We start from the raw sequence: 17856 nt of genomic DNA, 5'->3' as shown, positions 1-17856 counted from the left end.
TCCTCCTGGAAACTGCTTTAATTCCTGTATGCAGAAGTGTGTTGACTACACAGTTCCCATCACTATTCTTACTTCTCTGAGTTAAAAAATAAATAATGAAAGAGCCAGTTTAAGTGTAAACAATGAGATTGCTGTCTACACTGTAACCCCTCTCCAGCCAATGCAAAATCCATTTAGGTTTGCAGCTCAGATGCTTGGACCAGTATATCACCCTGCACTAACTTACAGCAGTCAGATTCATCAGACCAGTCGCCACAGTCATCGTCGCCATCACAGTGGTAGATGTCCAAGATGCAGCGTCCATATGCACACTGGAACTCCTCCAAGCTGCAGGTGGCAGCTGGAACATCTGATGCTAACAAGGGAATCAACGAAAAAACGCCTGATGTGACAGCACACAACCCAGTTTAGATGCAACCTTCTCAGTCTAATAATAGACTAGCAAGTATTCAGTGGAAAGGTTTTGGAGATTACTAGCCATTGTTGCATCTCTGCATGACTTGTATTACTGAAAGGAACTTGAATGCTGTTTGTGCTTCACTGAGAGGCAGGTTAAACCTATGAAGAGGTCCATGCAGACAATTCACAAAAAATAATCATTAAAAAAATTACATAGGAAGTTAGTCTATAAACGCTAACTTTTCAAGAGCCATCAAGTTCTGGAGAAAGAAACATCTATGAAGAAGGAAGTGTTGATGGGAAAGCAATAAAAAAGATCCAGGAGTGTCACCTTCCGTCTTATGCTGGACACACTATGTCTTAGTGCCCTCCAGAAAGTGTTCATTAAACCTGAAAAAGGTAGATACAAAAACAGATGGAAAAATAAAGATACCCCTTGGGGAAGCTTTATATTAAGGATTGAGGCATGTCAGAATGCAAGGTTAAAGTCTGTAATGATTCCTTTAAAATTTTAACAAAAATAATCACTTGAAGACCAAAGGAAGCAAGCAAGCAGCAAGGTGCCCAGGACTGCCCCTAACTTCTGAGGATTTCCCCTAACTTTTCTCTCAAGCAGTCGCCAAAACAAATGGTGTCTTATCAGAAGGGAGCACTGCCACACAGATGACCCTGGGCAAAGCCCAACAAACTTACAGTCAAGGATTTGCCCACTGTTCTCTGTTCAACAATACATTATGTGGGAAGGGATGAAAAATATTTTGAGTCCCACACAACAGAATCTGACACCTCTTCTCATACTATTCAGAGAATGAACTGCATGTTTCAGGCATATGAGTCTTCCAACTGAGAAGTTCTGAAAATAAATCCATTAAACAAAAGGAAGAAGAAAGACTGAGAGTCTGGGAAGTGAACTACACTGGCCTCTCCAACCTGAAGTAGTGGGCACAGCCTGCAGGCATGCAGTAAGAGCTTTAGTCCAGTGAGTAGCCAGCGGCTGGATACTAAAATGTGTGTTAACATGTGCTTCACCAAAGGAGCCTGAAAGGACTGTTTGGATCTCCTTGAGGAGAAAACAAAGTCAGTGACTTAAAATCTCACAGAATGTGATTCAATCATAACACACACACCCCCAAAAGAAACATAGACGCACAAAAAAAAAAAAACACAAAAAAGAACAATGTAGTCCCACCTTGTCCTAGATGAATGACAAGCAGGACTGGAGATAAGGAAAGATAAGAGAATGGGAGGTAGCCAAACTGAGCTTCTTAGTGAGTTACTTAAAATGCCTTATAGAGACATATGCCAGCCAGGACTGGAGAAGCGTTCCAGCTCAGAGGAGCCGGGGCATCAGTTCTGGGTGCCCCTCCACTCCCATAGGATGCAAGGTTAAACATCTCCCCTTCTCGAGGGCCTATTCAGGGCCTGTGGGGAAGTGACATGCAAAGGAGTGAGAAAAGGAGAGGGAGAGAGGCTGGCTTCCTCTTAGAGCCCTTTCCTGGCTCAGAAATGTTTGCAGCCCCTGGCTCCCTGCCAACTCTCATTATCTGGAGAGATAAAAGACACGTCCCCCATGCATCCACTCCCCCTGCCCTTCAGGAGCTGGCGGCCCTGATCCCCCCCTCCCAGAGCCTTTTGAAGTTTCCTGCTATCTAGAACAAATTCTGCAAAATGCCTTTGAGAGCAGGGTGGGGGAAGGGACCACTGCAACTGCCACAGACACCAACAGCTCTCACAGACACAGGAGAGAATCAGTGGGGGTTAGGAAGGGACATAATAGACTCCTGTCCCTCTTGCTACAAGCCTGTGAAGGTGGAAGAGAAAACAACTGTTGTGGGCTCTCACGGACCCCGTTCCCCATCAGTCACTTTTCAGACAATGTTCTGCATAAAGCACCCGAGTGAAGAGAGGCTGGTCAGGCAGGCAGCCCCTGCAGTGTGCCAGTCGGGGACGTGCAGTCCCTGAGGATGCTGTCAGTGGGCAGAGCCCCCCAAGAAATTTCAGGCAGGAATCAGACAAGAGGAAAATGAAGGGAACAGTTTTATCACCTTACCCCCTGCTGTCCAACTCCTACAGTTCTATACAGAGCTGCATTCAGTAAAGCATAAGCCTCCTGCTCTGACTCAAGGTCACACAGCCATGGGAATGAACAGAGAAGCAGCCAGGCACAGATGAAGTATGCCTGTGAGGTAACACAAGAGATAGACCATTCTCTTGTGCCCTCTGGGGTAGGCAACAGAAGGCAGCACAGCTGCCAGTACAGGCAGGACTAACTCGTTTTTGATCTCTGCTGCAAAAAAACGTGCCAAACCCCAAGTAGCAGGTCCAAAGGGCTATTTCCTGTGGTTACAAAGCATGGAGAGCACTTACGGCAATTCTCTTCATCAGAGCCATCCTTGCAGTCTGTGTCACCATCACAGAACCAGTGCTCAGCTATGCAGCTACCGTCACTGCAACGGAACTCCTTCTCTGAGCACTTTCTCATATCTGCAGAGACAGCAATGTAAACAAAGCCTTGGCTTTTCTCAAAAGTACCCAGGAAACAACTACACCATGCTCCTGAAGCTCCTAGGGCACCCACAAACAAGACTGCTCATTAAACCATACATACCCGTGTCATGCAGTGCCTGAGCAAAACCATCATTTAACTGACACAGAGTGCTGGATTCAAAAGGAATCTACGGGACTTCATAATGGCATGTCAAGGAATAACAGGTCTCAAGTGATTTTTGCCTGGCAGGTAAGCCACACAGCCTGAGGGCCCAAGCAGCCAGCCCTGGGAATGAAACATCCTACAAGCCCAGCCCAGACAAGCCAGCTGTGAGCCCTCGCCATGCTCAGGGGATCCTAGAACTGCACAGGCTGGAGTCTGTGCAACCCCTTTTAAAGCACTGGCAGGGCAGTATTTGTAGGGCCACATTACTCACCACACTGCTCATCGCTGTTGTCGCCACAGTCATTGTCACCATCACAGTGCCACAGGCTGCGGATGCAGTATCCATTCTGACATGAGAACTCATCTTCCTCACATTCCCGTGGAGCTGCAGGGACACAATCGAGGTAAGGTGAAGGCAAGTCAAGAAGATTTACCTTGCAGAACACCAAATCTGTGACATGTTACCAATCGAGCAACATCATCCTCCAAGGACACTGCAAAGTTGGAGAGCTGATTTCCCTTCCCCTAACAATACCAAGAAGGCCACTGTGAGATCTCTCGAGTGTCTCCCACTCCATCCACAAGTCAATAGTACAGGCTCTAAAACTTGAGAACACAGGCTGGAGAAAGTACCTGGAACAGAGAGAGCGAGCCACCCACCCTGTGCTGGTACTCTAGCACAGCCTCAAGCCAGGTTCAAGAGATCCCTGCACAGAAAAAAGGCAATCCAGGACTCTTTTTAAAGGAATTAATAGGCCCTCTCATTATCTAACAAATAATTGCTGGTAGAATTACACCTCCACCTTCTTTTCACAACAATGCCAAAGCTATCTTCAAAGGAAAGGAAAGGAAATGTTCATTGAAAAGGGAGAAAGAAAATTTAAACTTCCTCTTCTGAATGCCTCAGTATTTGCAGCCTCATTCCACCCTCTTTGCCAGTCTTCTAAGGAAGCTTGTCTGCAGACCAGTGAGGAAAGGGACTGCAAAATTAGCACCTGAGGACCTCAATCCAACAGAAACCCTTCCTATGGTTACGTGCTAGTCTGAACAACCCCCTAGGAGTCTCTTATTCACAGAATCTTGCCTGCCTCCTTCCATTAGTCTCCAAATCTTTTGATCACAGCCTTCTCCACTATTGTCTTAGATATTAGAACATTACAACTTTTTCTGAAAAACAGAAGACCAAACAGACCCAAACCTATACCTTTCTTTCATGAAAATCTTTGAATAGACTGAAAAAATGAGCTTAGTCCTACAATCCAGAGCATCCAACAGGATGTCAAACCCCTGAACCTCTCTTCCCAGCCCTTTGCACAAAAGGGCAGGCAAAGATCAGAGGCATACTGATCAAGTCAATTCATTTCCACACAAGTATTGCACACGGAATACTTTATGGCCAGGAGCTTTATTTCTGCATTTCTTGAGAAGTGATTCCTCCATCAGAAACACTATGGAGCACCATGCACACAACTTTTGTAGAATTCAAGGGCTGTAGAGAGATGCTTATCTCAAGCAGAGAGCTAAACAGTTCCACTCCTAACTGCAGCCTGATGCCAGCCCCAGCAACCAGTGCAGTTTCAGAGAAGCTGGAGCTCCAGTGCTACATAACAGGCGGGTTCTCTGGGAGGTGCTGCCAAGTATGGACCTGACAATTTGCTGTGGAGACATTGTATCCCTGAACACCTTTTGCTAATGGAAGCCAACTGCAAGTAACCCTTGTCCTCAACACAAAGGGGAAAGGAGGGGGGCTGAACTCCAAAGACTCAGGCAAAATTCCCTCCATTTTAATAATCTGTAGAAGCACAACAGCAGTGCTCACAGCTAGCAGTCTGTCATGGCAGCTCTTTTGAAGATGGTGCCTCACATGGCAGCAGACAGTCAGCTTGCAGGGTAACCAGTCCCTGTGTGGGCTGCATCCCTACAGCACCTCCCTCTCCTCAGGGAACTCTGAAGGGAGAGGATGCTGGGGACAGCCCAGCATAGCAGAAAAGTCAGACAGTGGAACCTGAGGCCACAGGAAGTCAGCCAGACAGGCAGTTCAGAAGGATTTGGCAGGGGTTAGGTGTTTCCATGATCAGGGGAGGACACGAAGAGCTCAAGCTCAGGGAAGTGCTTCATGGGACATTAACTAGCAAAGCTGCAGGGCATAAACGGTTCTCCAGCTGGATGGAGAAGCATCCCCTCCCCCAGAACATGCAGCTGAACAGTAAACCAGGTGCCAAGGTGGCAGGGCTTATGGACATCAGGTACACACCTCTGCCAGAGGCAGGATATAGCTTATTACAAGCCAAAGGTCTGATTCAGTAGATAAACTCTTACATTCCTGTAATAAAAAGGGTCAACTTTCCCCAGCCGTGGCAGGCAGGCACTGCACCCACCCTCTCCCCTCAGAGAGGTGACTTACGGCAGTCCTGTTCATCAGAATCATCCTCACAGTCATTGTCTCCATCGCAGACCCACGACCGGCGGATACACTTCCCGTTGTCACAGTGGAAGTCCAAGGGGGAGCAAGTGGGCAGCACTGCAACAGCAAAGAAATACCTCATGGAGCTACAGCCAGCTTCCTTCCTGAAAGTAAGGTTCCTTCCCTCCTGAGGGAGGGAGCTACACCTCTTAGAAACAAAAGACATAAAATTTCAAGTTACAAGGAAGAGCTGTTCCTCAGATGGGGGGGGCAGGGTAGGTCTGTAGCTTGGCAGTCTCTCCTCCCCAGAGAAGCACTGACCTTTCCACAAGGAAGTAGCCACCACCATTCCCCCACCGAGTTCCTTGTTTCTCTTTCATCAGCAAGCCTGCTGTCCTCCCATAACTGCAATTGTTTTATAACAAGCAAAATTACATTATCACCATCTTTCCTGCATGTTTCCCAGTGTAGTCCATCCTGTTTTTATTATGCAGCGAGCTCTTTAGAGTGAGAACTATCAGAAGCAATGTTTTGGGGAACAGGATTTTGCAAGGTACATGCTACAGCGTGTGTTCCAGCACAGGGACTCTGCCAGCATTTCTGTCTAACAAACCTCCAAGGAGAAGGCAGGAATCCATGCCTGGGGAGAATTTGCTGTACCTCAGGTGTGGGCAATAGAGTCTAAACCCTGCTAGAGGTCTCCAGAAGGGACGGAGGAAGGGGGCAGATATGGGATGATGCTTGCCTACACAGGAGTCTGCTGGCAGTGAACTGGAACCACAAATCCACAGTGTTTGAAGAAGCCTGGAGCCACAAAGCTAAAATTCAAGGGGGAGCATCAGCCCTGTCCTTCCCCCCACAGATGAGAGGAACACTCAACCCCAGAAGATTCATGCTTTTAAATGCTGCCAGCTGTGGTAGGGAAGGGGCTGCACAAGACCGTTCCTGACAGGTGTGTTCTCCAAAGAACAAGGTTTGCTCAGCAATGCAAGGGGGCAAGGGCTGGAGAGGCCAGCGCCTGAAATCCTTTCATCCCAGCCCAAGCTTGCTGACAGCATTGCCCATCTGTCACCAGGCAGGCCAGCCCTCTTCTGCTATGCTGCTACTTTTTCCCCTGCCAACCCTACCTTGGAGGTGGGAGCGCAAGTGGAGGGAGGCGGGTAAAAGAAGAAGGTGAAGACAGCAGCCACATGCACAAGGAGGAGGATTTAATAAGGAGAACAAATAGTCACATTTTCAGCTTTTCCAGCTTCCTCAACCCTCCATTTCCCCTTGTCCCAGGACTGCTGCCACTGTCCTGTGAAAGCTGTATGGATTACACTATACAGAATCATTCACTGCTCTTTATAGCAAGTCCTCCAACATTTCCCACCAAGGACCTGTCCAAAAAGCCTCCTACCCTAAGAATACACTAGTGCAGTTAAATTCAGACTTGCTCTAACATATCTTTTCTTAAGCACAAATTCGGATCATCTTCTCAGCCATTCATGCAGTACAGCAGGCATAGGCATCCCTGCATCTGAGAAGACATCACAGCAGATATCACCGCTCTCAACACTGAACCCTGCCCTAGGTGACAAAATACAGAATGTGGCACTGGCCCTTAGGAAAAGGTTCTTCCCATCATGTCCAGGATGCCCCATGCAGGTATATGTGCAGGTCAGAGCCAGCTATTTCTAGGCTCCAGAAAGGTATGAAGGACAAGGAAGCATACAAACCTGTATTTTCACCCCACAGGTTTGAGAGCACCCTGCTCTTCCAGCGACTCACCTGTTTCCTTACATTGCACTTTCTCTGAGCACCCCTGTGCTGCTGCATCAAAACAGAGAGGCAGCTTCCCCTTCTTTCACAGGGCAGCAGAAGGGGAAAACACTCCAGTTCTCAAACTCTGCTTCCAAACAAAACCAAGACAGATCTTTGGATTCAGAGGGTCAGTCCCACAGATCAGCCCTCTCTCCCCCAAGCACGCTGAGCAAACCTTCCCTGGCCTCAGCTGCAGTTTCAGGACTAAGACCATCCCCCCCCAGCATATGCTTTTCTGTTTGCTCTCGCCGGTCCCAGCGTGACTAATCACCAAAGGACTGCACAGGAGCCACCTGGAAGGGAATTTCCATGCTGACTCTCCAGGGGAGAATTCTTCAGGCTCCCAGAGGGTTAGGCCATTAGCGCTGGTTCAGAGCTGATACCATTATCCCACTGAACTGCTGCATCCCTTCATGAGCTAAGGACACAAAATGAAATTCCACCCCTGCAGGGAACAGTTCAGCCGATTTCATACTCCCCCTAAATATAAAAATTGAGCTTCAAGCACAGGGGAGGAGGAGCAGGGGAAAGAGGGCGAAACACAAACTGCCACATACAAAGGAGGACCTAATTCCCACCCCAGCAGACTGCAAGTGTGTGCCAGCCCAGACAACACCAGGGGGGAGATAAATCCCCTTCTACGGGAGCTCTCCTTTAAAGGAGGAAGAAAAAACACAAACCCACTTTAAGATAAAAAAAAAATAACGAATGAAGGCTGATGTCTCACAGAGCAGAGGAACTGCCAATGGGATCAGGGCAGGGATCCACGTAAACTCGTAACCTGAATCTAATAATGGTCAGAAACAGATGCTTCAAAGGAAAATGCAAGAGATTCTGGGAGCAGCTTTCACACGGGGGCAGTCTCCTCCTAAGGCCCTCTTCCCAGCTCTGCCCCCCCAAGCCACGATTCCTTCTTCCCATTAAAAACTGCCTACACAAAAACATTCCTGTGTTTTCTTCTACTCATTCCAAACACATCAGGCTTCAGTTCCACTGTACATCCCTTTCCTCTAGGGCTGTTATTATTCAGCCCTTCTGCTGGTCATTTATTACTTCATATTTTGATGAGTTTTATTCCTATGGAGTTAAAGCTGAGGGCATACCACTAGCCAAGGGCATACCACTAGCCTAGAGTTAATGATTAGTACCGTTGTAAATATATCCAAAGTGTTTGGAAATTTGAAGTTAAGAGGAAATTCAAAAGTTAAGGGGTCACACTTAGGACATTCAAACAACCTTCACTATATTTTGCCCTGACATCATGGAGCAGCTATACAATGTGTAAGTGTATTGCTTTAACTCATATAACTCACTTTAAAAACCACACTTTCATGGTCAAAAGAAGAGTACATGTCAATACAAATGAGGCAGCAGGAACTCCTTTCACTGCCAGAGATGGAACAAGACTTCTCAGGACAAGCTGGATTAGTATCTAGAAGACTGGAAACAGAACCCCTGTATTCTCTTCCCAGCTTGATATTGATACTTGCATGAGAATGGGACAGTTCTGTCTCTTTAGCCCCACTTCACCAACCTGTAAAATGAAGAATATTTATCATTTCCTAAGAAAGATCTAAATCCTTCTTAGGCACCACTTCCACTGGTGAGAAAGTTATCACAGATTGCAGTAACACACTATTACCACTATTCGTAGCAGGATTAGGTAATGCAACAGTAATCACAGTTAAACCTCATCCCCCTCTTCCCTGCTCAATTCCAGCTTGATCTCTCCAGATCTGTGCAAAGAAACAATATTTTCCTAGAAGAGATGCGCAAAGGCAAGTCTGAGGAAGGAGTTGAAGACAGAAAAATGCCCAGACAGGGACTAACCCGCCTCCCCAGGCAGAGCAGTCAGGATGGGGAACAAGCCCAAGGAAGGGGAGCCGGTGGGAAGAGCTAGGCTGGGCAGTGACAGCCCAAGACAGCACATCTGTCAACTGACAGTGAGCAACATGAGCAACACAAAAAGGCCTTTGAACTTCCAACCATTTCCCTGAGCTCATCCCTCTGCATGGTCACACTGGACATCATCCAAGGTTTCAGCAAAGCTAGGTCTATCGTAAGCCTGCTATTCCTCCCCCTCTCCCAACTCCTATTACACAGGGCGCTCTTTTATGGCTGAGCAGAAGGGGAAGGGGGAGGGCGGGGGAAAAAGGAAGTTTATAAGGTGAAACGCAGACTGAATCACGTCCCACTGTCCTTTGAACACTTTATCCCTGTTGCCTGTGGTGAGCAGGTTGCTTTGTACCCAAGGACAGCGAGCAACTGGTGTTCACAGCCCTGGAGCACAGCGTTTGAACAATACTGCTTGTTTAATTAGACAACCTCTTGGTCATGTGAAGAATGATAATTTAATTTTTAAAATAAATACAAACAAACAAAAAAATTCATGCTACCTATATTAGAGACAACTGCAGCCTGACCCCCAGCTATGTCCACACCCCTGCATAGATGTGTTTGCTGAGATCTGTAGCACAGTGGACAATAAGTCCAGAAACAAAACCAAAGGACATTAGTCCACTCTCAGGAAGAAATAGGAGATGCTGAATTTTACTAACTACATTTTGGAAAATCTAGTTTCAGAATAACATAAAGTATTTCCAATCACACTGCTGAACAGTATTTAAGGATGTTGCTGGTCAAAAGAAAAAAAGAAAGAAAAAAAAAAATTAAAAATAGTATCGGCACCCAATCTTTCACAGCCCTTTGATCACAAGCACTCTGCCCGAGGGGGCACTGCATTAATTCTGACACCTTTTAAAGGAAACACACACACTCCAAGTCCAATAAAATGACAAGTATGGTTGTAGATATGGAACTGGTGTCTTTCCAAAAGAAACTCTTGTCAAGAGTTCCTAATTAGTAAAACTTGAAGTGTAGAAGGTAAGCTTCACCTGAGCTCTTGCAACTGAGTTCAAGACTGGGGATTATGTGAAAGGCAGAGGCAAGATGATTTTGAAAGTTTCCATTCATTTTAGCAAAAGACCTCTGAGATTTTTATCCTCACGTCACCTCAAAAAATTTTGTTGTGGGACTGATAAGCAGGCTATACTGATAGCCTCGTTCCTGGCAAGGTAGGGACTCTCTCCTGTGCTTGAATGAGTTGTAGCTCAACAGGAACTGCCTAAATTACCCAATGAGATGGGAAACAACAGACTGCTTTCAGTAAGCTTTAAGGTAAAAGGAGGAAATGCTTCTTCAGTCCCTTTAAATGAAAAGTACTGTATGACGGTGCACGGAGCTAAGCAAGCAGGTCTGTGTCCCAAGGAGCTACACATGTAGAAGCTGATTAGGTATGATACAGATCCAAAATTCAGAGTAAGAAGGCTCTACTGAGGGATGGTTACGAGGGGATTTGGTGTATCTTAGGAGAAACTGAACTATTTATCAATCCTCAGGCCAAGTTTACTCAGTTGTCCTTTCACCCTTGCCACAGGAAGTAAGACTCATTCACACCACGCTGGACTTCAAAGTGCATGCAGGAGGGCAGAATGAAAACCATTCCTCTGCTCGCATGCGGCTTTCGTTAGGGACAGTCCAAAGCAGTCTCTGTTGGCACAAGGCAGGAAGGCAGCTGAGCTAATCTGTGCATGTGTAGCAAGGGCTTCCAAGCCAGACACTGTCAGCAAGCCAGAGAGCCAACACCAGAGAAAGTCTATGAAGCTGGCATGACAGCTGGGAGGTTGCTTATTACTATTATTACTACAGCACTCTGGCTTGTAAACATGATCCGGAGCAGGAAGCAAACATGTCATGGAATAATTGGCTCCCATCACAGCAGGACTTCAGATTTGCAAGAAAAACAGTTCCTGTCATAGCCAGGTAAGCAGAGGCAGGGCTCTCCCAAAAATGATAGAAAAATACCTATGAGACACAGACATTCCAAGGACACCAATACAAGTGAAAAACCTCTGGGGTGCGCAGAAAAGGTAACTGTTGAGGAAAAACAGTGCAACTGACACAAAAAGTGGGAATTTGTTTTATAGTTTGTGACAGAACACTAAAAAAAAAAACCAAACAAAATCCAAACCCACACTACATTTTAATAATTTATAGCAAAACTAAACATCTCACAAAAGGAAGAAATGTTCCCCATGTCTGCCCTCGTTTTTCATAGCTGCAGATCCTCTCACTCACTGTCAAGTATCTTGCTGCCCCCCCATTTTTTTTCTTCACACAATACATTTCAAGCTATCTGTCATTCTTTAACTGAAATGATAAGTTACCAGTTCAGGGCTAGAAAATTGCATTAATATAGAATTTAGTAAACTCCAATCAACTACTCAAGCATATGCAGTGCTACACAGACACAGAAGCAAGATTAAACCTTGACTTGCTAAATAATTTTCACTTTTCCCCCCACCCCGTGTTTCTCTCTTGCTTGATTAGGGGTCCAGCAGTCCAGTGTCTTCCCATTCTCTCAAGGAAGTAGACAGAACTCTCTCAGGAACTCATTTTTGTTGTTGTATCAGCTTACAGTATACGTATGAGCTGACACACTCAAGGAAAAGTAGACCTTAAAACAAGCATGGTTGCAGCTTTATTTCTCTGGAAAGATAGGACATTCACAGGAGAAAAAAAGAAAATCGTGTAACTCTAAAACTAACTTGCAGCAGACCAGTAGAGATGTGGGATCCCTTGCAATTGCTTCTGTTCACTCTTCTGATCAGACTTCTACTTGATGATATTATAATTCCCGTCTTTAAAACTCAGAGCTGTACTTCCATATATTGCTGAAAAAGAATCCCAACAGCTTGAGCATCTCAGAAGAGTCTATATAAGTGGTTGCAGAGACTTAGGTTCATAAATCAGAACAAACCACTGGGCTCACCCCAGCTTGAAGACTAGCCCCATGGTTTTTGAGGAATCTCACTAATTTTTTAACTAGGCCTTTAATATATCTGGGGCTTGTACGATGATGACTTCATCAGGACAACCCAAACCTACAGCTCCGTATTAGAAAGAAATTCACCGATTTCAGACCTGGTATAAGTCAATAAATAAAAAATAAATCAAATTCAAAACAGAGAAGTTGTCCAAAATTTCACTCCAACCAGAACACTATATGCATGTCACAGACAGATTAGGGAAGGAAAGAAAATCTGTGAACTGACCATTCTCATGTACTATGTGCAAGCATCAGTGCTGATTTGTGAGAAGCTTAAATTGATTTAAAGTTCAAGCTGCTGTATGAGCCAAGGGGCTCATACCCCACCCCTGCTCTTGCATTCCTGCTGCCTTCTTTATGGTTGGCACAGTCAGCAAACAGATCAAATGGAAAGTTAACCCCACAAATGAGTACAGCTTCACAAGGCTCCTGGATGCCAAGCAAAAGAGAGGGATTTAGCAAGTGATCCGCTCTAGCAAAAAGCTTCAGTGCCATAATAACTAAGCAAGACAGAAAATAGCACAGACAACTACCACAAACCTACACTGTGGAGTCGACCTAGTTCTACAAGCTAACAATAATATATCACACACCTGGACTCATAATGAACAGCTACTCAGAGCAAGATACAGCAGGCTTAATGGAATAAGTGTTCCTAGGGCCCCCTCCACTGTAACCTTGCATGTGTGTGCTGAAGCCAGGCACTTAATTCTATAGAGTCCTTAGCCCCATTGCTCAACTTCCATTTTTGCTTTCTTCTTTCCACTAAATTGCACTCCGAGTACTTCTGGCTGTCAGCTGAAAAAGTTCTCTTTGTATTTATTCTACTACAAAGCAATATTTAAAAAGGCAGCTCATATTTTAGTCCTTTCCCTTGAGTTACTTTTCTACTCTGTATAAATGGAGCTTTCTACCTCCCCTCCCATCTAGTCAAGCCTACACTCCTCTGTACACGCTAGCTTACCTCTCTCTCTAAATTGCAGAGACCTACAGCACAAGTCATATTCTGAACAAGAGGTTTAAGCATTCCCATCTGACACGTGCTGTTTTCTAGGCAGCTCCCTCTGCTTCAGTCTTATTCCTCCCTTTGCCTTGTTAGAAACTGTAAATTAAAGGCAGGCAGAAGTCAAACCCAGTTCCTACATTCTCTGCCTCTACTTTATATACTTCCCAACCTCCAGTGCCTAAGAGTATCAGCAGGTTGATCACAGTTCACTGCTAGTCCCTAGTTTGCACAGCTTCCATTCAAATCCATATGGGCCAGATTTCCTCAATATATTAGGGATACACCATAACTACAGCTTTACCATGCAAGACCAAAAGTTTCCTCTTGCCCAGGCCATGGAGAGAGACACAATGCAACAGCAAATGCTGAGAAAAGAGTGTAAGAACATAGCATGCAAGTAAACGTTCTTCCTCAGAAGACAAATTGCCTCTGTTTGCAATACAAAGACATCCCAAACAAGAGGTGGCATATTAATCTTCCAACAGCCCTCAGTGGATTTTACATCCATAAACTTGTCAGATTGCTTTCTGAGAATGTTTGAAGTCTCAGAATCAATGTTTTGTGGCAAGGAGATCCACAGCTTAAGTATATGTTGTATCAACAAGCAACTCTTGTTAGCTTTGAACCACCTCCTGCTAGTTCTATGGAAGGTCTTATCCCTCCTGCCCCCTAATCCTACCATGCCTGCTTAGCTTAAAAACCCTTGTTGCCGGACTTTGTTGAAGTACAAAGTAGACCTTATCAACAAGTATCCCTTGTCTAAATTGTTACTGATTCTTTCACTGCGTTCCAATAGATTTGTGAAGCATGACTTCTCCTTACAAACACCACGCCCCCTAAAACCAAAACAACATAGCAAAAAAATCCCCCCCTCCCCAAACAACCCCCAACTTCCACCACCACCACAAAAACCTACCAAAAAAATCCGCACCTTCCTCTGTGCTCAGTAAGAAGCCAGCAAAACCAGTTTAATTATTGGATATGCCTTACCTCCCCAAGCCCCTCATTCTTATCAACTTCTCCTTTTTCAACCTATGCAGTTGAGTACAACCTCCTCTCTCCTGCTCTTTTGAGATTTTCATACTATTTCTTCAGTTCCCTGATCCTCATCTCCTCTTTCTTAAGCATGGCAAGTTCTCAAATTTGCACTTTTCTCCATTGGATGTAAACATGCAGGTTTTCCTTCCTCTTTCTTTTGATTTCTCCAGTTAAGGTCACTCCTAGCCCAATAACCCTTTCACTAATCTTCTTTAAACCTTTAAGCACTGATCACCTCAGTTTGGAGGTAAGCTATTTTCAAAACACCGTTTTCACCCAAGGTCTTCCACATTACTATTTGCAAAAACATAGGAAACAAGAAGTGAGAAGAAAACAAATTTGCACAAAGTTGGGTTGAGATCTGCCACACTTAAGGAAGAAAAGATCCTCCAAAACAATATTTCATGGATGAAGAAAGCTCCTTTCCTTACAGCAGTCAACAGTGGAAATCAGGGAAGGCTAGAGAAACATCCAACAGAAGAAGATAAATTCTTCAATCATGTTCACTGACAGAAGCCTTAAATCTTCAGCTCTAGGCAAACTTTCGGGAAAGGAGTTCCACAAAATTGGGCCTTCAATTCTACCACAGTCTGTGGAAACCAAAGAGATGAGATAAGAAAGCAACTTACTTGTGGCTCCAGGGAAAGAGATTTTCTCTGCTCATTTATATGGTGCTAAACCCACTAAGAGTGACACTTTGTATCAGTTCTCACCTAGCTGGGCTCAGCTACACAGATGCTGAGGCTACGCAAATACACGGTAGCTGCCAGGTAACTCCTCTCAGCAGATCCCAAGACCAGTGAATGTTGATTACAGTGCTTACCTTTCCCTCCCTTCATAGGGCAGCCAGGACAGAAACTAGAACATTACTTAAGAGGGCAGACACCCTCAATACACTTCTTCAAACTGCTTATTTCCCATTAATATTTATAGAAAAACCATATAATTTAGTTCACAGCGCTTTTGCAAAGGTGGGGAAAAAGAGGCACTTCCTTCTGTCCTTCCTCTCCCTCTAAAACATTCACATCCAACAGCCATCTAAACCCAGCTTCAAAAGGCAGAGTTGGGCTTTCACTGTGCTTTGTGTCAGTAGACATTGGTTCTGTTAGGCTCCGAGTACTGAAGTCAGTCAAAAGTATGTCATCTACAGTCTTAAACATTTGCTATATAAAAACTAGGATGTGACTGTAAAACAGAAGCACCCGCAGAGAAAAAGACATTCAATTTTCACAAACACTAGTCAAGAACAGTATTCTTACTGCAGCCATCTTCATCACTGTGGTCCCCACAGTCATTGTCTCCATCACATTGCCACTGAGCAGGGATGCATGTGCATTCACCAAAAGCACTGACAGCACATGTAAAATGATTACGTCCACAGGAGCATTCGGTGCTACTTGTAACATCTGTAAAGGAACAAACAAAGAAAAAAGGTATTTTGAAGAGATCTGTCTATTTTAGGGTAAATGCATTAAAGTGACGCCAGAGTTTTTCTCCACGTACACACTTTAGGTATGAACACATACTCTACTTCAAAGGAAAACATTCACCCCCCTCACACTGTTGAAATAGGTACTCTGCAGAGCTTCCTGGAATAGGGCTATTTGAAGGCAACAGCAAATAGCAACCTGCCAAAAAGAGACTTGGGAATCAGTTAGCTGAAAAATAACTCAGCACTAGTCATAATCAAATTCAAGGAATCCCAGGCATCAGAACACCCTTTTTATTTTACAAACTCAGGCTTCTCCTAGAGCACAGTGCTGCTGCTGCTCCACTTAGTTCTGACACCACGACAGAAGGGACAGCAAAGGGTCTACTTCAGAGAGTTATCTGGGGTCTTTGCCAGACCCTGAACTTTCTAGATGTAAAACCTTTTACATGTCACTGGTTTTGACATTTCAGACTCCAGTGAAAGTAGAAAAATAAAAAAATACATCCTTATTTACCTGTAGAGATTGAACTGTGACGTTATCCTGTGCATAACTGACTTATAAAAGCAAGAGAAGAGGATTTTCAACTCTACAAACTGACCAAAAGAAATGCAGTCCAAATGTCACCATATAATCTGATAAAAACATTTTCTTCCAGCCTTAAAGTTAGCTCCCAACCCTTTTCTCCCCTCTCCCAGCTACAGAACAATACTCTTCACAACTCTTGACACTCACCCCTGTGCAAATACAACTCTTTATGATATTATCTCACATGTTCTCTTAATAAATCTCTGCCTTGAGAAAGAACAGGCTATAGCCCACCTCTTGAAAAGGAAAAGGTCATGCCTGAACTTCTGTCTGACATTAGCTAGACAATCTATATAATCAATATTACTGGTAAACAAATGATTATTCTATCTATCAACACCCCCAGTCTGTGACTGTATTCTTTTTGCATAGTTCCTTCTTTCTGCAATTCAAACAAACCTGAAGTTCTCAGATTAAACAATAGATGACAAGAAGTATAGAAGGATAATACCTGCCCCGAGCAGTAGTTACATACATCCTGAATTATTTGCAGACTTTTTGATCCCATTTGTTACACCAAGTGTATCTGTGATGAACCATGAGCTGTAGCAACTTCAGAAAAAAAAAACAAAACCAAAACACCACACCAAAAAACCCACAGTCCTCATAACGTCCTTATTTTCCATTCTAACTGAGAAAAGCAGTATCCACCAAATTTTATGTAACTATTCTGCAACTTTCTCAACAGCACAATTCTCTCCAGTGAAGACATCCACTTGTGCAAGTTAAGCTAAGATTTAAGTTTAGAGGGGATGCACTTCTTCCTTGAGGAACAATTCCACAATAAGTTTCTTCTGCAACAAAACTGCCCGAGGAGGTTTCTGAGAGCCTCTGCTGCTTGCTCCCAACTGCTACACTGCAGGTTGCAAGGCCTTGCTACAAACTATTTTCCAAGCACATCCACAAGCTGCTGAATTGGGCCAACCAAAATGTTTGCAGGATCTCCCTTCAGAGACTGCCACGGGTGTAACAACCTTTTATTCTTTCCCCTGTCTCCACTACAAGTTGTCTTTAAAAGGTTTAGTAGAAAACACACATCTCAAGGTATTACTGTATATGCTAGAAAAAGCGGCCAATATCTGGTGTAACAAGGGATAGAGGCGGGAAGACCATAAGGTGAATGGGGAACAGAAAGAAGGAAAGGCAAATGACAGAGGGCAGAGTGGTCAGATCCTCAAAGGACTTACAGATATGGCCAGTGCAAAGGCTGACTCAAAAAGACAGCAAGAGGGTGATGTAGAGTCAGAAGGCAAAAAGAGCAGCACGGCCATCCCTAAGGAAAAGCAATGCATCATCTATGCAACATATCCAACTATTAGAAATAAACACAAGGAAATTCAGAAGAACTAAAAACCTCCCTCAAAATCAAACCAGTTCCTTCAAACTGGCAGCACAGGAAATCCACCTTCTGCTGTTGCCTACCACTATTTAGAAAGGCAGAACTAGCTGTATGTTGTACCCAAGGTTCCTACTGTTTAAATCACCTTTTCAAAAGCAATTTTTCTACCATTATCCTCAACAGTACCCCAAAGCACTTATCCCAGCTACCTTAAGCTCCAATAACCCTTCCTGTTGGAGTATACCAAGACCCTAGAAAAAGACAAATATGAAAGTACTAGCGTCCGGTTCTATCTTGCCCAGGCTCCA

General features: G+C 44.5%; 1 protein-coding gene across 3 annotated transcripts in view; it reads right to left on the bottom strand.

Annotated features, from left to right (window-relative positions):
* LRP4 (LDL receptor related protein 4) overlaps positions 1–17856 on the bottom strand; it is an 84906-nt gene that overhangs the window by 28276 nt on the left and 38774 nt on the right. For all 3 annotated transcript variants that reach the window (XM_074824037.1, XM_074824038.1, XM_074824039.1), the window contains exons 2-6: positions 15451–15597; positions 5457–5573; positions 3324–3437; positions 2767–2883; positions 227–355 (exon numbers count right to left, since the gene is read on the bottom strand). In XM_074824037.1, coding sequence (XP_074680138.1) covers positions 227–355; positions 2767–2883; positions 3324–3437; positions 5457–5573; positions 15451–15597 — 624 coding nt within the window. The remainder of the gene's footprint in view (positions 1–226; positions 356–2766; positions 2884–3323; positions 3438–5456; positions 5574–15450; positions 15598–17856) is intronic.

This window comes from Strix aluco, chromosome 4 (genome assembly GCF_031877795.1).
Source record: "Strix aluco isolate bStrAlu1 chromosome 4, bStrAlu1.hap1, whole genome shotgun sequence".
NCBI lineage: Eukaryota > Metazoa > Chordata > Aves > Strigiformes > Strigidae > Strix > Strix aluco.
The sequence above is the reverse complement of the archived record's forward strand: the minus strand, read 5'-3'. Positions and strand labels throughout refer to the sequence as shown.